Source organism: Raphanus sativus, chromosome 4 (genome assembly GCF_000801105.2).
Source record: "Raphanus sativus cultivar WK10039 chromosome 4, ASM80110v3, whole genome shotgun sequence".
Lineage (NCBI taxonomy): Eukaryota > Viridiplantae > Streptophyta > Magnoliopsida > Brassicales > Brassicaceae > Raphanus > Raphanus sativus.
In genome coordinates this window covers 44,375,666-44,397,216 of record NC_079514.1, presented here as the reverse complement: position 1 = coordinate 44,397,216, position 21,551 = coordinate 44,375,666, and the positions used below count along the sequence as shown (strand labels likewise).

The 21,551-nt window shown below is 35.8% G+C and overlaps 3 protein-coding genes across 3 annotated transcripts; 1 reads left to right on the top strand and 2 right to left on the bottom strand.

Annotated features, from left to right (window-relative positions):
* The first annotated feature begins 2,208 nt into the window (after positions 1-2,208).
* LOC130511380 (protein ALP1-like) lies at positions 2,209-3,429 on the top strand. Its single transcript, XM_057008341.1, has one exon. It carries the CDS (start codon positions 2,209-2,211, stop codon positions 3,427-3,429), a length of 1,221 nt encoding a protein of 406 aa, XP_056864321.1.
* Positions 3,430-8,001: 4,572 nt separating this feature from the next.
* Positions 8,002-8,917, bottom strand: LOC108849247 (uncharacterized). Its single transcript, XM_057007324.1, has 3 exons — positions 8,759-8,917; positions 8,418-8,521; positions 8,002-8,315 (listed from the first exon to the last, which is right to left on the bottom strand). Exons 1-3 carry the CDS (start codon positions 8,762-8,764, stop codon positions 8,210-8,212), a joined length of 216 nt encoding a protein of 71 aa, XP_056863304.1. The 5' UTR covers positions 8,765-8,917; the 3' UTR covers positions 8,002-8,209.
* A 4,964-nt stretch (positions 8,918-13,881) lies between these two features.
* LOC130511379 (uncharacterized protein At4g02000-like) lies at positions 13,882-14,712 on the bottom strand. The gene has a single exon (XM_057008340.1). It carries the CDS (start codon positions 14,710-14,712, stop codon positions 13,882-13,884), a length of 831 nt encoding a protein of 276 aa, XP_056864320.1.
* Positions 14,713-21,551: the final 6,839 nt, after the last annotated feature.

The following is a 21,551-nucleotide window of genomic DNA, read 5'->3' as shown; positions in this document are numbered from 1 at the left end:
GTTGGAGCTGAGAAGTACGTCAATGGAGTGGAAACATGGATTCAGACCAGAGTTCTTGTGTTTGTCGGAGGCGAGCTTAGTGCAGGGATGGTCAGTGCGACAGTCACAGGGTCCACATCAAAATTACCTTCTTCTTTTTTTCATCTTAGTTTTTATCAAAAACTTTGTGTCATTTTGATTAACATATTTAAACCAGATAATTCTATAAAATATAATAATATAAAATATTTAATTATATTATTAATAGAAATAAATAGAATAGCTATTTTAATATAATTTTAAAAATTTAGTTTCTAAACAATATATGCTTTAAAAAAATTATTAACCGATGGGCCTAAAAAATAATTTGGCCATGGGGCCTAAGAACTTCTCTCTGACAAAACGTAGAAGCTGTTTAGTTCATTGTTATACTGAACTGAGCGAGAAGAAATCCACAGAAATTGGTGAGTCGTTGTGTAAGCCTTGGCGTTCGGATAAACGTTGGATTTGGATCGAATATTTCAGACTTTGATTCTAATTTATATCACACCGTAGATTCCGTTCTAGTAAACTTATAAATATGGATCGGGTTCGGATACAATACATTGGTTTCGGTTCTAATTTGCACATCCTAAAACCTATAAAACAATAATATATCGTTTGGATTCAGATTATATCGGATCAATTCAAATATCCTAAAGTAAAATCTAAAATTTTAAAATATAACAAAAGATATATATATATATATATATATATATATATATATATATATTTATTAGAATTGGTATCTAAAATAAATATGGAAATAAATATTTGAAATATATAATTGTTTCAAATATTTATATTACATATCAATTTGGACATTTAGATCAGTTTTTTGGATATTTTTGAGTTTTATTTTTAGTTTTTTTGGATTCTTGGATTATCTTCTGCAAACTTGTTCATTTATGTTGAGAATCTTGGCCATGTGTGAGGTTCTTCAGTCCTCATAATCATTTACTTACAGTCTGATCCAACATACTGGCAGATTGTGTATCGTAGCATACATTCATCGTAAATAAGTTTGAAGAGAAATTTGGTAAGAGATGGATATGGGACATGTTTAAGAACAAGGTTGATATTAGTAGAAAAGCATATGTCAAGTTCAAGAAGCTTACCCATAACAGAACCGGACTTGTATATGATGCTTTGGGAAGGTTGGCGATGTCGGAAGCTTGGTGGGATCAATACATTGCGGTAAGTAATTTTTATTTTACGTGAAGGTTTTTCTTCTATAGCAGCAATTACTAAGTTTTTTTTATTTTATTTTTAGCTCTTTGCGACATATATATATATTATATATACTTGTATGTTTCAAATATACTAAGTTTTTTTCTTAAACATGAATGGCAAGGTGCAAGAAAGTATAAGATCAAAGTGCCTCCAAACATGGATTTATTTGAAGCAGAGTTTGGTGTTGTTACTGTAACTGGAGCAGAGGGGTGGTGTGCTCAGCAAGGAGAAACTAGCTTTGATTCTAGAGCAGATGCAGAGAAGGATGATGAGTCTGATTCAGTTGACACTGATATGCCAGCACCAAGAGAAGGAACCAGTAGGCCTGGATGTTCAACGTCAAAAAGAAGGAAATAGAATGGCTTTTATGTCTTTTTGTTGTAAGGAATGCAATTCTGGCTGAAAAAAATAAGATAGCTGAGAAGATGGTAGAGATAATGGCAGAGGATCGTGTGGTGTTGTAGCAGGATCGCAAATTCCGTATAGACTCAGTGTTGGAGATACTTAATAAGCTGCCTGGAGTGATAATGTGGTCACTGTTTCACATTGGTGCACTTAACCATCTCAAAGCTGTTGAAGGAAATAGAATGGCTTTTATGTCTTTTTCTAGTGATGATGATAAGATTAGCTATCTTGAGAATATGATTGGAGTTAAGATGTATGAAGGATTGTAGTGTCTGTTTTAGTATCACTCTTTTTAGTAAGACTGTTTAATATGACTTAGATTGTAGTGTTTTTTTTAAGCCTATAACTTTTGTTTCATTTCTTTTGTTATGACTCAAATTGTAGTATTTAAGGAAATTGCTATCTGCTGATGAAATATTGTTGCTAATGGTCACATGTTGGCATGATTTCAGTTGCTTTAGTTAGTTTTGAACTTCATTTGCTTTAATCAATTCTTTTTAAAATTGTAATCAGTTTTTTTAATCAGTTATATATGATTTTGATGCTTTGCAGATGGTTAGGTGGTACTTGGATGATGATGATGATGATGATGATGATGATGATTATGAGGAAGAGCAGGAAGTTGATATGCTTAAGCCAGAAAGATTGCTTCATAGAATAGATCAAGGTGCTGGATGGCATCATGTTCAGCAGCTTATGCACGGTTCAGATCAACAGTGTTATGATATTCTTCGCATGCATCAGAGGACATTCCAAGATTTGTGTAGGATGTTAGCAACAAGATATGGGTTAAAAGAGATGAACAATGTCTATATTGAAGAAGCGGTTGCAATGTTCCTTGAAGTGGTGGGTCAAAATAAGACAGTACGGGTTATTGCACAAACATATCAGCGTTCGTTGGATACGGTCAAAAGAAAACTTGGTGAAGTTTTGAGTGTTCTCTTGAAATTTGCTGCAGATGCACTAAAACCAGAAGATGGTGAGTTCACAAGAGTATGTCCTGCTTTAGGAAATGATGATCGATACTGGCCATTTTTTAAAGATTGTATTGGAGCATTGGATGGAACTCATATCTCAGTTTGCCCTCCTAAAGGAAATGCAGAAGCATACAAGGGTAGAAAACATGTGCCAACCATGAATGTCGTTGCTATATGTAACTTTGATATGAAATTCATATATGCTTATGTGGGGGTACCGGGTAGAGTCCATGACACAAAGGTATTGACTTATTGTGCGAGGAATGAGCCCTTTTTTCCACATCCGTCAAATGGAAAATATTATGTGGTTGATGTTGGATATCCCACAAGAACAGGGTATCTTGGTCCGTATCGTAAAGTTTGGTATCATCTTGATCAGTTCAACAGAGGAGGACCACCAACAAACACTCGAGAGGTGTTCAACCGGAAACATTCAAGCTTACGATCAGTGATTGAGCGGACATTTGGAGTGTGGAAAGCAAAATGGAGAATTCTTGACCGTGGGCATCCTAAATATGGTTTGATCAAATGGATGAAGCTAGTAACAGCAACAATGGCTCTAAACAACTTCATACGTGATTCACATCGAGAAGATAATGATTTTGTGCATTGGGAGAGAAGAGAAGAATATCATACTCATGGTGATAATGAAGTTGAAGATGATGAAGACGAAGAAGAAGATGGTGATGGTTATGATGGACATATTCCATATAATCCGACTGGTGACAGAGCCATGGAAATTTTACGTGATCATATTACTAGTGAGTTGAGTAGAGGATATCGATTGCCTTATTAGTTTATTTGATTTGAGTTTGTACTGATGTTTATTATTGGTCTTAAAACATTTGACTTTTGTTTCTAAAAATTTATTTATGTTTAGTTTGTTGATATAGTTTTATTTACAAGATATAAATAAGCTAAAAATAAAATTCTTAAAATCATATCTATATATAATAGTAAACCTAAAGTGACATCACTATTTTTTTATAGGAAAATAAAAGCGAAATCGTACGGTGGAGATTGTTGCTATTATTCAATCTAATGGATGAAATTTTAGATTCATTAAGTCATCTGACGTCATCAATATTAATGCCAATGGACGCAAACAACATCTCTTTGGTTTTCTTTTTCTGAATAGTCACTTCCCAAAAGACACAACTTTTCAGAATAAAATCTTTTAGCAAATTTATATATGGTTTCTTTATCTCAGCAGATCATCATTGTGCTTAATTTCCAGCTAAATTATTTTTAGACATCAAACATTTACAAATTTAAAATATATAAAAAACACTTCAGAGAAGTATATTTACAAATATATATAAATATATAAATATATATATGGTAACTTAAATTTTATCAATTATCTGTTTCACTGCCAATAAACATAAGTTATGAGTCTTTGTTCCGCCATCGATCAGCATATGAATTTTCCATTGCTTTGGAACTTTCTATATACAATAGCAAACTCATTTTTGGACCTGATTTCATTGTTTTTTTTTGTGACCAAACGGTTGAGTTTGTTTTAGTTTGATGATCTAACGGTTAGAATACTGTGTTTATAAAATAGTCTGACGTCAGCTATATATTGCGCGAAACAATGCTTCATTTGTTGTCTTCTCCGAAGCAACACGTCTCTTAATCCACAAATATTTTACAGTCGCGTCATTTAACGAGTTGCAACTCTTAACAATTTTATATATTAAAAATTATAGTCTTCTATTTTCCCATCTATCCATGAGCATCATCCTCATTCATCATCTCTGCATTTATATTCGAATTGATTTTACTGTCGGTAGGTTGTAAAGGCCAACCATAGCGTTTTAGCGTTAATCGGTTCACAGATCGGTTTCACTAAAAAATCTTTCGTTTCCGGATTTTAATGGTTGGAATGGAAATATACAAGCGAGATTTACAGATTTAATGAAAGAACAACAAATAAACACAATACTTTAGTGGATGGTGACAGATCTATTGTAAAAGTTGCAGGAAAGTTACCGATATATAAAAAAAGAAAAAGAGTTATTTACTATTTGGCCGCTCGTCAAGCGAAACATTTTTTAATAAATGGTACACAACACCCAATTTCTTGTAAGTTGTAACTAAACAACCTACTCCTCCATCATATAACTGGTATTTTTGTGAAATCAATATTTTTCTGGGTCGAATCGACAAGCATTTGTAAACATATCCATAAAATTGCAGAAAAACATTAAAACTAATTCCCAATTCAAAACTCTGATTTTTTAACAGAAAAATCTCTAATTTTTATTTTTGGTTAAGTCCGTCGAATCGCGCCTAACCTGATTTAACCTGATTCGCACCTAACCAGTTTTGGTCTTCCTATGGCATCAATTTCTTTTATAGAAAAAAAAATTTGATCTAATGGTTAGAGTTCTCTTTATTTTATGATCCAATGGATATAAACATGTCTTGCTATGTATGATGATGTCATCAAAGTTTTGGCAACTTTTTTCTTCTAACCGTCTTCTATTTTAAACAACACATATTTTAAATAGACATAATCATACATTTTCATCATTAAAAACTTATTTTAAACAACACATATTTTAAATAGACACAATCATATTTTTTCATCATTAAAAACTTTCTATTTTGAGCAGTTATTTATTTGAAATGACACATCTCTTGAATAGTAAGAGACATACTTTTCATAATTTGTGTATTTTGTTAAAAAATTATTTGAAGAGTTAGAACCTGACGGTTAGAATTTTTTTTTTATCTAATGGTCTTAAAAATTTCTTTACTAATAATAACCATCATATTTAATGTTGAAAGGTGTCTTTTAATAAAAACCAAAATATATTTGTTTTAAGAATTATATTTTTTTTCTTTATAAAAAATTGTGTGTTTTCGTAAAAAATACTTAAATATATTATTTGATTTTAGTGATAAACCATTATAAATTTTGGTGTTAACTATTGCATCCCTTAGCCAGCCAATGCAATAATTAACTATCAATCATTGTAACCTTTAATACTTATTTGAAAATTTGCATCTCTTAAATATTTTTAACATGAAAAATTGTTAGTTGTTGTTAGTTAAAATTGAGAGTTCTAAAGACAAAATACACAATTTTTCATTTGTAATAAGACAACTCTTCATTGAAAAGAAGCAATGAAGAGATGCAATTGTTCACTTGTGCTGTTTCGTTTTTTATTTAAGCCCTTGTTATTGTGATGAAAAATAACAAGTTCAATTTTTTTTTCTATTAATAAAAGGTGAAATTCTTCTTCCTTGAGTTTGTAGTGATCGCAATTACATAGATTGTGATATATAATTATTTTCTCTTTCTAAGAAATTCATCTTTAATTCTTTGTTTTATTTTAGAAACTTCAGTTTCATCTACAAAAATTATATTTATTAGTTTCTGGGATGAAAAATTGTGTATTTTTGTTTTTACTTGCCCATATCATTTTGTTAATATTTTATCTAAATATTTATAACTATGAAAGGTTGTGTCTTTTTAAATAGTTCAAAAGTAGATAAAATATCTTAAATATTGTATATTAAAATTTAAAAATTGTGTCTATTCATTTGATTTTAAAGGCATCTTCTCATGATAAATTCAATGATAGGAGGAACAAAAGAAGTAAAACGGCCACAAAGAAAAAAGAAAAAAAATAGAAAACGGTTATGTAACTTAAGTTATGCTATAAAAAACAATTAAACTTTTAAATACATTACTAGTATTTGTTGTTTACTTACACGTTGTATTATATTTACACATATTTTTTGTGTACATATATTAATCCCATTATTTACTTCGTAAAATTTTTTTATTTAAAATATATTTAAGAAATATTGACCATTAAAACACAAAAAAAAATCACTCTTCGCGCGTGTTTACGCGCGGGGTTGTTTCCTAGTTTTTGTAAAAGCAATCGCACTCGTAAATATTTGGTCGCCAGCGATATCGAAACGAACAATGTATGTCGACGACAACCGCTGCGATCAAACTCGCGACTTACAAATGAACAACGGAGTGACAACCGTTGCGATCAGTCGCGCGACCTTCAAACAAACAACATACTGCGGCATCAAGTCGCTGACGCTGGTCGCTAATTCTAGTCGCTGACGCTAGCGACTTCGAAACGAACAGGGCCTGTGTGTCGTAGCATATATTCAAATAAGTGTTTCAAATTTTGAATCCAAAGATGACAATTGTCTCATTTTGCTTTTGTTTTTGTACTCATTTTTTATATCTTTAGAGTTAGTTAGTATCTTGTAAAGATGTGTTCATATAAAAATATATGCTTATCTTAATCTCGAATGATTCATGTATAAAAATGTTGGTCATTTAGTAATATAATAATCAGTTCATAAACCTTCTACATTATGTCCTTTCAAATGTTATCTTAATAGTTGTAGAAGTCTTGTTTTCAGGTAGCAGTATCACTGGGAGAACGTTTGAAGTCTTGGTTTCAGGTAGCAGTATCTCTGGGAGAACGTTTGAAGTCTTGGAAAATTATTAACCCGAGGGAAAGCAGGACTTGAGATGTGGTTTTACATTGCTTTAGGAGGTTTTTTGATGGGTTGGCCGTTTAACTGCATTTACTGAAAGACGCTTTCAAAGGATCTCCCTATGATACAAATTTTGTAGTCGAGTGTGAGTGTTAGTTTCAGGCATAAGTCGATTAATTAGGTTTTGGGTTGTGGATCCCTTGTGCCATTTAATTTATTTTCATTCACACCTTTAAACAAGTTCAGAATATATGCGTCAAGACCACTAAATGAGCCAACGGTGTACTTTTACTTAAAGCTCAGAAGTGATATCAAAACTGGGGCAACAAGGAATCAATGGTTGCTCCTAGAGCAAGAGAGCTCAGGTGAAGTGATTGTTACAAACCTAAGAAACCATCAAAGACCGAAGTTCCTAGAGCAAGAGAGCTCATAATGCCCAACAGATACTTTAGCAAGATATATCTAGCGAAGATTCATCCAGCAAACACCGAAGTTTCTTACTCAGATAACACTTTCCAGTAAACAAAACACAAGAGTTAACAGAAAATACTTCTGAGAGGAAGAGTGAAATTTAACGGTTGTGTTGTCAAATTTGCAATTTTAAGCATAAGAGGCAGTTAGACAGGATTCAGACAAGACGACAAAAGCTCAAGACTAACTATATTCAAACATTCTGATAGAGTGAGTGAACAAAAGCTACAATGACCCCGAAGAGACGGTTTAATTGCAAGTATATACTTCTTACAAGATCAGAGAACGACCAAATAAGATCTCACACCACAAGCTATCAAACTCCAGTTTCAGTACAGTGACAGCATAATGCGATTCAAACACAAGATAGACTCAGTTCTTAACTAAACGACCGATATCAAAAGAGAGTTAAATCTGCAAGAATAATCATAAGAGATCATATAAAGACAAAATAAGTTACCACAAGCATAAGATATCAATTTTTCAACAGAGACAGTATACCGGGATTCAGACAAGAGTACAACTCAAGTCGAAGTTAACCCAAATTTGAAATATTTTGCGAGATGTTTATAAAAAGAACCGTAGAAGTCTACATTATTCCCCAAGAGACAAACCAAATGAGATCACTTCTTAGCAGTTCCTTTGCCTCCTGCACCTCCACCAGAACCTGCAGCAGCTGCAGCTTGAGCAGCCTTCTTTGCTGCTTTCTCTTGCAATGCTTTTCCATCTCTGAAGTCATCATACACACAAAACCCACAAATCTAACCATCAGTCATCAAGAATCCAAGATCGATTTCAAATCAAAACAAAATCTTTAAGACACGTTTTCACCTTTCACGGCGTTGCTCTGGAGTCAATCCGTCGTCAGCAGACTTTCCTTTTCCTCCAGCACGAGCCGCGGCTCTTTCACGGTCACGCTCTCTCTGACTTCCACGTGCGGTTTCACCATCAAATCAAAAATCTTGAATCAAAGAAAAGCAACCAGCAACAGTCTACTAGATCTAGTCAATTGGATGGTTCCAGAGGCTAAATCAAAAACAATTACAAAAAAAAACCTAAATTGAAACTTTTGATTGCAAAAAAACCTTAATTCAAAGATCGAAACACAGAATCATAAAACGAAAACTAACGGAGAGAACAAGCGATTTGAAGGAAGAGAATCAAAGGATATGAGTCATGGTGAATTGAGGATGAATCCGCGTAAGAAGGAAGCGATCCGGTCAATGCAGAAGAAACGCAACGAAGGGATTTGGATTTTATAATGAGGGGATTCGATTCGATTCTCTTTTAAGTCAAGTCGACTTCGTCGTGAGCCTCTCCTTTTCTATATATTCTTTAATTCCCCCTTTTCTTTTTTTTTTGAACAACCGAATAGATTAATAGGAAGAGGCCTCAGGTCCAAGAGGTACAAGCATGAAATAAACAGGCTTTGGCTAAACTCTCCGCCGACCCGCTACAGTCTCTAGGAACAAACGAAAAACAACAGAAGTCGAAACAGAGAGATAACGATTCGATGTTCGATAAGATCCCATAGAGATTCATCGACTTGGTGATCGAATCTATCGCTTTGATGAGCGATAGGGAGTCTGAGCGTAGCCAGATCGAGGTGATTCCCAGATGGAGAGCGTGGGAGAGGGTTTCTTTAATAGCAAGATATTCAGCAGCAAGAGCCGATGCGATTCGATCCTGGTATTGACAGCCATCAGATGCATGCAACGGTGAGGGAGAATCGAAGATCCAAATAAGACCGGCAGCGGAGGAGTCTTTGTTCCAAGCTGCATCTGTGTTGCAGACCACCACATTGGATGGAGCAGTCGGCGGTCTTCTCTGGATCTGATATCCTTTTGGTGGGGAGCGTCGGTGTTCTGAGCAAGCGTCCATTCTCTGGCATCCTGGAGAGCTTTCGAAGCAGTATTCAGAGCCACTGCGGGTCTAGCTTCAAACAGGAGGTGGTTTCTTGAGGTCCAGATACTCTAGCAAACCCATGAGAATAGGTCTCCTGTGATGCCATAAAGAGGGGGACAAATCCAGTTTGTGGAGGCTATTAGCGCTTCTGTAAAGGAGAGGAGAAGCTCAGGGTTGAAATCAGTGGAGGTGTGGATCGCTTTCCACACTTGCTTAGCAAAGGAGCAATGGAGGAAAATATGCTCCGTCGTTTCCAACAAACCACAGTGGATGCAATTGGTGTTCTGCAAGAGGCCTCGCTTACGCAGACTGTCACCAGTTGGAAGAGCTCCTTGGATCGCTTTCCAGATGAAAAGATGAAGCTTTGGAGCAGTAGTGAGAGACCACACCGATCTGTACCAGTCAAACTCCTCTGGCCTCGATTCCTCCTGAAGATCATGGTTCTGGAGCTCGATAGCTGAAGCGTAGCCAGACTTAGTAGTGTATTGTCCAGACTTTGACGCAAACCAAATGTAAGAATCTCTAGCTCCCGTCTTGCTCGGTTTTAGGGTTAAAATGTCTTCAGCAAAGTCTGGTAGTATACTCCTGACTAGTTCTTTGTTCCAATCACAGATGCCTCGGTTGATAAGGTCAGATACATAGAGATCGCTAGCTCTCTCTTTGTGAGGTCCGTAGGGAACTAGATAGGAGGAGGTTGAGATCCAAGCATCAGACCACACTTTGATCTCTGTACCCGACCCTATAGCTCTTCCTAGTTGTGGGAGCAGGAGGTCTCTTCCTGCTAAGATGCCCAGCCAGCCATGCGATGATCCTTTCGTCGGTTTAACTCTGAGCAAGGAGTACTTATGGCAGTACTTCCCTAGGAGCACTCGAGACAAGAGGCAGTCTGGGTTGGTCAGCATACGCCACGGTAGCTTAGCCAGTAGGGCCTTGTTGAAGGTTTGTATGTCCTTGAACCCCAGTCCTCCCATTCCTTTAGGCTTAATGAGCTTGTTCCACGCTAACCAACACATTTTCTTTTTTCCAGTGTTTGAATCCCACCAGAACCGAGTGAGAGCTGACTGAATCATGTTACAGAGTCCGATGGGAAGCTGGAAGCAGGTCATAGCAAAGGAGGGTATAGCTGACAGAACCGCTTTAAGCATTGTCAATTTTCCTGTAGAGGAGAGGAACCTAGTAGACTAGCTGATCGCTTTAAGCTTTATTTTCTCAACTATGGAGGAGAAAAGGTCCTTCTTCTTTCGGCCAAATAGCTCCGGGAGTCCTAGGTACTTTCCAACTCCACCCTCTTTATTAATTTGTAAGATGCTTTTGACCTCTTTCCTCAATGCAGCTGGAGTCTTTGCCGCAAAGGAGATAGAATACTTTTCAGTATTTATTCTTTGCCCTGATGCAGTCTCATAGAGGGAGAGGATTTCCTTTAGAGTCTCGCAGCTCCTCCTGTCGGTTGGGATGAAGAACATGGTGTCGTCAGCAAACACTAAGTGGTTCAAACTTGGGCTATTTTTTGCAATTTTACTCCTGGAAGACTTCCATCCCTTTGAGCATTAATGCAGAGTCCCGTTAATACTTCACTGCACAGAATGAAGAGATAGGGGGATAAGGGGTCTCCCTGTCGGATACCTCTCTGCGGGACCACGTTTCCAAGCACTGAATCGTTTATCAGGAAGGAGTACGAGACGGAGGAGACGACTCCAATATCAAGGTAATGAATTTCTCATGAAACCCGAGTGTAGCTAGAACACTCTTTATAAATCTCCACTCTAGCCTATCATAGGCTTTACTCATGTCAGTTTTCACTGCCATTGAGCTTCTTTTCTTTGCCTTTGTGGTTTTCAGGTGATGCAAGACTTCATGTGTTATCAAGACATTGTCAGCAATAGCACGACCAGGTATAAACGCTGACTGGTTCTCCGAGATGGTATAGTGAAGTAGATGTTTTAGCCTTAGTGATAGGAGCTTAGAAATAACCTTGTAGTACACGTTGCAAAAGGCTATGGGCCTGAAGTCAGCAACTGTTTTTGGGTTTGAGATTTTAGGAATCAGTCTTATATGTGTTGAGTTGATAGCGTGAGGTAAAGAACCGTTCCTAAAGAAACCTTGTATCTCTCTGATCATTGCAGGCCCCGTAGTTTCCCAGTTGGATTGAAAGAAGCTTGCTGAGAATCCATCAGGTTCCGGCACTTTGTCTGGGTGAATGGAAAATAGCGCCATTTTGTCCTTTGCAGCTGACGGGATATCGAGGAACATGTCATTCTGTACTGCAGTGATGCGAGGCTTCAAAGCCCTACGAACTATGTCATCACAGTCATCAACTGAAGAAGTGAAGATGTCGATGAAGTATGCTGCAATCACTGCTGCTATTTTCTCTTCTTCAAACACCAGTCCTCCCTCAGGCGACTCCATCATTGACAGCCGGTTTCTAGCACGTCTCCCACGAGCCGAAGCGTGGAAGTAGCATGTGTTTCTATCCCCCAGAGATAGCCACAGTTGCCTACTCCTTTGCCTCTAGTACTCCTCTTCGGCTCTGTAGGCTTGGAGGAGAGAAAGATTAATGGAGGAGATAGCTGTATCCTCAGCATTGCTCTTGGATAGTTCAGTATCCAGTCGGATCTTGAGTTCATTGATAACTTTCTTGCTATTAAGGTATTGTTCCTTGCTCCATTTGGCTATAGCCTTTCGACAGTTAGAGATTTGATTCATCACATTAAGATCCTCATTTTCTCTCCATACTCTGTCTACTAGGGCTTTTACGTCGGGGTTGCACCTTAGTCTTCTATCATACCGGAACAGGCGGTGAGATTTAAGCTTTGTTGGATCAAAGATCGAGAGCAGGGGTCTATGATCAGAGCCCTCGTACAAGAGGTAATGGCATTTAGCAGTTGGAAAAAGGTCTGACCATTCGCTATTGGCCAAGGCTCTGTCTAATCTGCAGTGAACAATGTAGGTACCAGTCTCTTGGGATCCTCGAGTTCCCCTCCACGAAAGGAAGTTGCAAGTGTGTTGAAGGTCAAAGAGATCACACTGAGATAGGAAGGATCTGAAGTTAACAAAGGTACTCTCTGCTCTGTCTCTGCCTCCTGATTTCTCCGCATTGTTGATAATCTCGTTGAAATCCCCTGTCAGGTACCAGGCACCAGATCGAGAGGAGGAGAGGTTAGAAAGAGTATCCCACACGGCTTGTCGATTTCCAACCTCAGGAGCTCCATAGTAAAGGTACATAAGAACTCTGCATCTTTAAACTTTATATTAGAGTCTATCATGTTGTGGTTTGCTGACAGGATGCTAACTCCTATATGCTCCTTCCAAGTTAAGGCCAGTCCTCATCCTCCCTGCCCATGGGGAGAGACCAGGAAATGGGAGTCGTAGTTCAATTCCTGGAGCTGCTGTAACACAAAGCTATCCTGATTTTTCGTTTCCATGATAAAACAGATGTCAGGAGAGCAGCTTTGTGAGAGCTCCTTTAAACGCTGGACTGTTCCGGGGGTCCCAATCCCACAACAGTTCCAGCTCAGTACATCTAAGAAAGAGGATTTCCGGGGATGTGAAAACCCGGAGTGCGTGCAGAGGCCAAAGGAGTGGTATTAGTAATAGATGATCGTTGTTGTTGATCCTTTGGTCAAGGCGCCTGCTTAGCTTTTGCTATCTTGGGTGTGTTTGCATTCTGCCTAGCTGGAGAAGCTTGAATCCTAGAGAAGATGCGTTTCTTTGCACTGCCCCCATCGCCTTGGATGCTGTATTTGCTTTCTTTGGGCATGGGGGTCGTCCTCTACGTTTACTACCCACGAGAATCAAGGGTAATCCACTTGAGCTTGCAGATCCCACTACTGGAATAGACGTTGTAGCGTGTGGGAGCAGAATAACATTTTGATTTTCCTGCAGGGGCTTATCCAACTGAGCAGAAACTTCAGCAGCAGCAGCTATGATTCCTGAGGCCGTATTAGCCATCAAGTTATCCTTCTCACTTTGGATAACCCTGAGTCTTCTTGCTGCACTCTCCGTGGGATCAGCACAATGAATATACTGCAAGGTAACATCTCTAAGTTCTCCCAGAACTTCTTCAGTTGTTGGAATTATTTGCTTAGAGAAGGCACTTTCATGCAGGTTTCTCTCCAGGGGAAGAGGTGGTGTTGAGGGAGAACGTCGCAATGGTGGCGGAGGAGGGAGATGAGGAGAGGTTGAGCGTTCACGAGCCCTCCACTGCAGTTGCGAGTTGGTGCGTCTAGAGTCTTTGTACTGCATAGCAGGGGAGGTCCTAGAGGATTCAAAAGGAGCTCCCGGTGAAATCTTGTTCTTAAGGGGTAGAACTCTAGAACTTTCAGTCGTTACTCTGTCGCCAAAGTTCTATCTGCCATTACTCTAGAACTTTCAGTCGTTACTTTCAGTCGTTCTATCTGCCGTGCCTATCAACCCTATGGTGGAAGGTCTCACCGTTGTCTCTACTGTGCTTCCCTGCTGGGGGGAGGGTTAGAGGGTATTTTGGGGGTAGGTTCACTTGTGAGGAGTTACGTCGACTTACCCTATTGGAGCTAGCGATGTGCAAGGTCCCTTGATTGAAGTTGCAGTGACGAGAAGAATGTGTTAGTCTCTTGCAAAGCGAGCAAAAGTTAGCGATTCCTTCGTACTCAAAGGAAATAGGAACCTCTTCACCGGTGGGGAAGTCAACTACTGACTCCAATGTCAGAGGCTCCATTGCATCCAGGAGAATGTGGATTCTTGCTGTAGTGGCTGTAATGTCGCAACCTTCATAAGTTCCGAGCACACGACCTATTCCAAACGCCATCTTCTCGTGCCATAAATGTAGAGGAAGGCCTTTCACTGAGATCCAGAAGGGGATTCTTGAGGGAAATGAGCTAGAGATGACGGGCTCCCACCTTTCCAGCACAATCATCCAGTTGCTATGTTGGTAGGGTCTGTTGAGGAGGACGTAGTGAAGATCCTCATCTCTGTCGAAGCAAAATTGAAAGCAGTCATTTCCTAGGTCAGCGCCGATGACTTTGCCTCTTAAAGCCCACTTTTTGGGGAGTTCACTAACAACTTCGTTGATTCTTTTCTCCTTAGGGTTAGTGATCCTTCCAATGAGTGTTTTGGCGTTGTCTCTCACAAGGTCCGAGAAATCGAAGTCAGAAGCCTGGATGCGTTTCCGTGTGGAGTCAGCTGAAGAGGAAGGGAGAGCAAGACCTTTGCCTTTCTCTGAGTTAGTCCATCGGCGAGTAGTCATGGTAACAAGAGGACCTGGAGCGAACTTGGGTAGAGGAGGAAGCACCGGAGAACTGTGTATGCCGCCCAAGAGGAGTATCGTCGACTCGCCATCGGTCCAGAAGGACGCCGGAGGAAACTACTCTGGTGGCAGTAGGCTAATATCCAGCAGTTACTTTCTAAAGGGGTAAGAGATTCAAAAAGGGAGGTAAAGGTGCAGGTGGTTTTAACCAAAAGAGGTTAAAACCAGGCGGTTTCACCAAACCCAGGGCTGGTTACTCAGTGGTTAAAGACTAAGCTCAAGACTCGTGCCTGAGAGAGTTTTCCAGCCTTCTTTCTTTTTCTTTTTTTTTGGTGGTGCTTTTTGGAAAATATCCAAATAATTCCCCCTTTTCTCTTTTTGCTATTTGGTGAAAATATTTGTTCGATTTCGGTTTGCTTCCGGCTCTGTTCACTCTTTTTGGGTATTTAACATAAAATACGATTTTCTTGTTCTTATTTTAAATATGATTTACTTGATATTAACCAAATTCAAACTATATATCTTATTTTGGTTGGTTCAGTTTGGTTTTACATAGTTGAATATCCCTACCTAAAATGGACAAATCCGACTTACATACTCGAAGGGATCCTTACTTGATATATTCAAAGAACCGACAGAAAACCAAGAACCATATATGTATTTAAATATATATATATATATATATTATTTTGGATAAATTTGAATAATTTAGGTATATACTTACAACCAGATTATATTTATTGTTACTTTGGATAAAACTAATTGATTTGAAGGTATCCGATAGGGCAAATCTCTCAAATATTATTTTTTAAGTTTTTGTCACAAAAATAACACTCAAAAAATAAAATGACCAAAATAGTACCTTTTTGTTTTGAAAAATTTAATACTTATTTTTTTATTTTTAAAAATTTGAACACATAACACATTCCTAAAACCCCACCTCTTAACTCTAAACCCTAAGTTTTAGATTAATTAACCCAAGGATTATAAATGCATATTTACCCTTCAATAAAACTTCTTTTGGTAATTTTTTTCTTGCATGCTATTTTTGTGACAAAAAGTTGGTTTGGTGCTATCTTGGTTTTTTTCTCTTATCCCGATAAGTATATGAGTAAATATCGAATCTGAAATACCATTTTCCATCGAACCCAGATCGAATTAAACCAAATTCAACCCAAAATAATGAAATCCCAAATGACTCATATATCTTTAATCACAAAATATCTGAAAATTTTAAAAGTTCTATCTGAATTTATACGGATATCGAAAGCTCATGCCTAACTGAAATTATTTGTAAACTAATGATATTATGGGTAAACTTATTTAGGAAAATAAATAAATTAAAAATTTATGGATACTATTTTCAGAATTACGGTTCGATACATTTTAAAATAAACCAATTTATTAACAAAATTACAATATTATTTTTAGTTAAACACAATGGAAAATGGTTTAAAAATTACATAAAGTAAGGAGTTTGATATGGACAAGAAAGTTTATCGATAATGTAGTCAAAATATGAAGTTTCTAACATATTTTTGCAAAAACATAACCTAATAAATTATTTTTAAAAATATAAGTTTTAATAACTATAACCTTACTATACTCCATGATTCCTAATTTCTGAACCAAATTTTATCATATTCAAATTGTTGACTTTTCTATCATTTAATTTAGCCTTTTTTCCTTCAAAATTGTTGGCCTGACCTATTCACCCTAGAGATAATTGGTGTCTATAGCCCTATCGATCACCTATATTGGCGAACTCGAAAATATTTTCGAGACCATATATAATACTCTTACACTTGACACTGTCCACCTGAAACCGCTGGCAGGCTAAAAGACGTGAAAGCTCATGCTCTTCAGCGGTGTCAGTGCCATCTTTTACCTCTCTATTTCTCTTCCTCATAAAACCCTTCAAAAAATCAATTTAAAATAATTATAAAAACAATTGAAACCATACAATTTAAAAATTGAAAGAGAAAATCGTCATGTGAGTTTCAGTTTTTGTTTTCTTTTAAAAGACTCTTTAATTTGAAGGTCATATTTTTAGTTTCGAATCAAAATGGAACCGTAAAAAAATTTCAGTAATGGTGGATTTACAAACATTAACCCAACGGATCAAGTGATTTTCACTCCCCATAAGCTGGTATTCTGCATTCATATTTATCTCTTGTTTTGCTATTTTTGGGTATTTAGTTTTGTTTCATGAGAGTATCATGTTAAACTGACTACAATATTATATGGTCTCTCTGTTTCGTAAGCTTTATAAGGTTTTCATCTTTAACATTTCTTATGGTAACTTGTAACAGGATGTATAGCGGTCGAGAAAAATTTAAAGGCTAGAGAAATGCAAGGAGACATAATTTGTGCATGTTGTGGTGCATCTAAGTAATCTATAAATCATGTGTTTTTTGAGTGTCCACCGGCGGTTAAGGTTTGGGCCTTATCAAGAATCCAATCAAATCCAAGCATATTCCCCACCCAATCACTGTTTGCAAACATGGACCACTTATTCTGGAGAGTATCTCCGGTAATGGAAGATCATCAATTTACGTGGATCTTATGGTATATATGGAAAGGAAGAAATAATAAAGTTTTCATCAATTTGGATATTGATCCAAGATATACTCCAAATTTGGCAGAAAGGGAGTCGTTACTTTAGACCGAGGCACAAAGTTCACTTCGACTAGGACTAGATGTTGCACGACCATCAGCTGTAGTAATCGTGCCGACTAACCCAGGTAGATGGTGTTTTACGGATGGCTCATGGAAAGATAAGGATAATTTCTCGGGACAAGGATGGTATAGCACATTGGAAAGATTTGATGGCTTAATGGGAGCAAGGAATACACGTGCGAGTCAGTCACCACTCCGTTCGGAAATAGAAGCTCTTATTTGGGTAATGGAATGCATGAGGAATTTACGACAGTTTTGTATTACTTTTGCAACGGATTGTTCTCAGTTGGTGAAGATGATTTCAGAACCAGAGAAATGGCCAGCCTTTGCAATTTATTTTGAAGACATTACATCCTTGAAGAGGAGTTTCAACAATTCAGAGCTCGTTCATATACCACGGACGCAGAATAAAAGAGCGGATAGTCTAGCATGCAATGCAAGAAAGCAACCGTTTTTTGTTTTCCATATGGATGCGGAGCTACCGGTTTGGTTTGTAGAGTCTATATGAGTCTGTTTGTTGCTGAAAAAAAAAAGGTTTTCATCTTTAATTTTTTTAATTGCGTCATAGGGACTGCCTTCATATGTGCTCAATTTTGATTGCTTTCATTGGATGATGATTGAGTTTTGTTCTGATTTTGTTTCTAGGAACAGAGAAAGAACTTGGTCAGAGCCGATTAAAAATATGTGATGGCGGAATCTAATCCAAAGGCAAGATCGATTTAAACCTTAAAGAAAATTCTACATTATTACCTATAAAGGTGATAAAATAACTATATTTTTCTGGTTTTAGGTGAATATATGTTACTAGGTTAACCACTTATGTAAAAGTAAACATATATATTTATACAATACTTTTATTTTTAACATACTAACTTGTTTTATAACATGCTAAGTTCTTTTTATTTTACTTGCTAACTTTAATATTAGTCAGTTAAATTTATGTGTAGCCGTTAAATAATGAGTTAGATTGAAAATAATATAGAATTATATAGTACATTGTTAAGCTACTGACTTGTTTAACGTGTAAAACAAAATATTATATCTATGTTAATATGTATGTTTATTATATATTTTTCATGAGAAGTAACATCTAATACATATGCGAACAGCTACTCTATCTATTAAACGATACATCAATTATTAATAACTTACAATAACGATTATTGCATGTTAACTTTGTTGTTTTACTCGTTAATTTAAAATTAAGTAACTAACTTATTTATTACAGGATAAATAATATAATAGATTAATAACTGATACTAAATTATAAAAATTGTTATTATGTTATTGATTTGTTTAACGGGCTACAATAACACTTAACTCGATAATCAAATAAGTATCTTAACAAATAGTATAGTGTTAATATTTTTTACCTTTATCACATTTCTATAAATATATGGTAATACATGCGTTCTAACTATGATTCACAAGAACTCAAACATAAGAAAATTACTAATTTTCACCATCAATATAATCACTATCAATATAATCACTGTCATGAAATTCACTGATTTTATCTAGATTCCGTGTTAAATCATCTTTGGTTTTTGCTGAATTTTAAGAAAATTGATATCTATATGTATTATGAAAAAATGAAGAATCAATGAAAATATTGAGAGAGAGAAAAAGGGAATGAGAAAACAAAATGATGAGAATCAAAAAAAAGAAGAAAAGAGATAAAGAAGAAAGAGACGAAAATTAGAATAAAAAAAGGAGTGGAGGTGAGATGAAATGAGTGGAGCAAAAGCCATCCAACCGGTAATCTATGACCTGAACGCCTCCCCACTCACGTAACACGCTTTTCTACTCTCTGCTGCGACAGTGTACGGAATTGGAGTTTTCATCATCATGCTGGGGTATAATACTTTTCTCACGTGCGAAATGGTATGAGCTGAGTCCTTAGTGTCAATGGATGTGTAGTTCATTAATATGAGCTTCACTTGGGTAAATACAACTAATTGTCTCTTCACCCTAAAGTTCAAGTTATTTACAAAAATATTATTAATTTTTTTTCTGAAATAGAGTGTTTTTGCTCAATCATCATCTTCTTATTCACTTATTCACCAATTGCCACTGTTACCAATAAACTAACCACCATTAACAACCAAAACCAACCTCTAGATGCACTAGAAATAAAAATATATCTCTTCATATCATATTTCTTACACACACAAATCATTTATGTTTCATTTTCTCTCTCATTTCATCTCAAAAACTCAAACTTTCCGATTCCCAGATTAGATTTTCACTAGAATAACTCAAGTTCATGATTTTTCGTAAATAATGAGTGAGTATCTTTCATTAAGAAGTTAAATATCTTTGGAGAAAGTAAACATGAACTCTCACCTTATCTATATATAATATTTAATTTTCTTTTCAGATATGTTTCACGTACAAGACTTCTCTGAGTTCCGCTTCATGGAAAAGATATCTAGAGAAGTCTTTTGGTTAAAGCATATATTAGTTTTGCAATTGACTATTTCGTGAGTTTTTTCATAGAAGAATTCTTTGGAAATCTGTTACCTTTTCTTTGTAATTAAAAAAAAAGGATAAAATATACATCCGAAGAAGTTTCCGTAAAGGTGAGATAGTTTTGCATTTGAACAAAAATTTATTGAAATTTCCCTTTTTCATTGAAGATTTCTAAAAAGAAAATTTTGACTATAAGTAAAATCAGAAGACTTTTCAATTGAATACTTCTAAAATTTGACTGTGGGTAAATTTATGAAGAAGTCTTCTTACTGGCATATGAATTCGTCAAAGTTTCGTAAGAAGTCTTCTAAAGTCAATTTTTAATTGATAAAAACTAATAAAATATTTAGTTTTAAAATTAATCAATGAGAATTTATTTTGAGAAATCTGCTCTATTTTTATCCTCAGACTTAGTGGGAAGTCTTCTCATATAAAGTCAAACATGATCAGTTGCAAAAGTAACCTACACAGATATTTTGCCATACTTTGGAGACATAATGCAACAGTAAGAAAACTTCTCTAGAACTCTACTCACACCATACTTCTTCATAAGTCTTCTATGAAAAAGTCAAATTTCTGTAAAATTACGATCAACTATAAGAGAAGAATTTTAAACTTTCTCTTATAAAATAAAATTTATCCAAATATAAAATTAACCCAATAATTTACAAAGTAAGACTTAATTAGCAGACTTCTTGAGAGTCTTCCTTTGGTAATTTGTAATTGTAAAAATAACTGAAACAGAAGATATTTGAGAAGTCTTCTCCACTAATTTTAGTAAACTTATGTTTCTCCAAATTTAAAAAGAATTTAAATAATTTATTGTTCTTTAATGTGTATTTATTAATAAAATGATAAAGTTAGCAATATTCATATTTATTTATATGTCTATTTGATAAGCGAAGACTTCTAAAGATGCCGACTCTGATAGTTTCTTTGAAGATGATGTTTCATGTTTGTTAATGTGTTTCAAAATCATTTTTGCATATTGGTTAAGTTATGAAAGTTTACTAAATAAGCCTTAAGCATAAAAAAATGTTAAAATTTGCGATGTTAGATGTTTACACTTAAGTATATTTTTGTTTTTTCTGAGCTTATGTGATATTAAAAAGGTGATATGTTTGAAATTTTTTATGTTGAACTTGTACACAAAATTCGTAGACATAAAACACAGAAGCCTCTATTTTAAGTTGCACAACCAAAGTCTCAATAAATAATTTACAATGAAGATAGTGGTTACAAAAAGTTGAAGGAATATACAAAGGATTAGACGAAGTGATTTTCAATAGATTGGAGACAAATTGGATGTATTGTTTACAACATTATATAAGCTATCAAAGCAAAAGTCTTTCTCTCTAATAGCTAAAAGTGAAACATAATTGGGAATACCACTGTCCAAAACATTTAAGATCATCGCCTACATAGAAGAGTTCTTTGAGAAGTATGCTATTACATTAGAGATTAGGAGACTTCTCGAAGACATTTCTTAATCCTTAGCTGAAACTAAATTTTAAGTGAATTTTAATCAAAAATTTGAAGACTTCTGAAGAGTTCTTCTAATTCTCTATCAAATTTCATTTAGATTATTAATTTTCCGATCAATTATTAGTTTAGCAGACTTCTCCGGTGAAGTTAGACTTCTCCGGTGAAGTCTGCTCGAGAAATATGCTAAAATGCATATCCGAAAA

Bases quoted from the DNA above. Each gene is read 5' to 3' on its own strand.
- LOC130511380 (XM_057008341.1), top strand. From the start codon at position 2,209: ATGGTTAGGTGGTACTTGGATGATGATGATGATGATGATGATGATGAT.
- LOC108849247 (XM_057007324.1), bottom strand. The intron at 8,316-8,417 runs GTGAAAACGTGT...TGATGACTTCAG, and splicing joins CCAGAGCAACGCCGTGAAAG to AGATGGAAAAGCATTGCAAG.
- LOC130511379 (XM_057008340.1), bottom strand. From the start codon at position 14,712: ATGACTACTCGCCGATGGACTAACTCAGAGAAAGGCAAAGGTCTTGCT.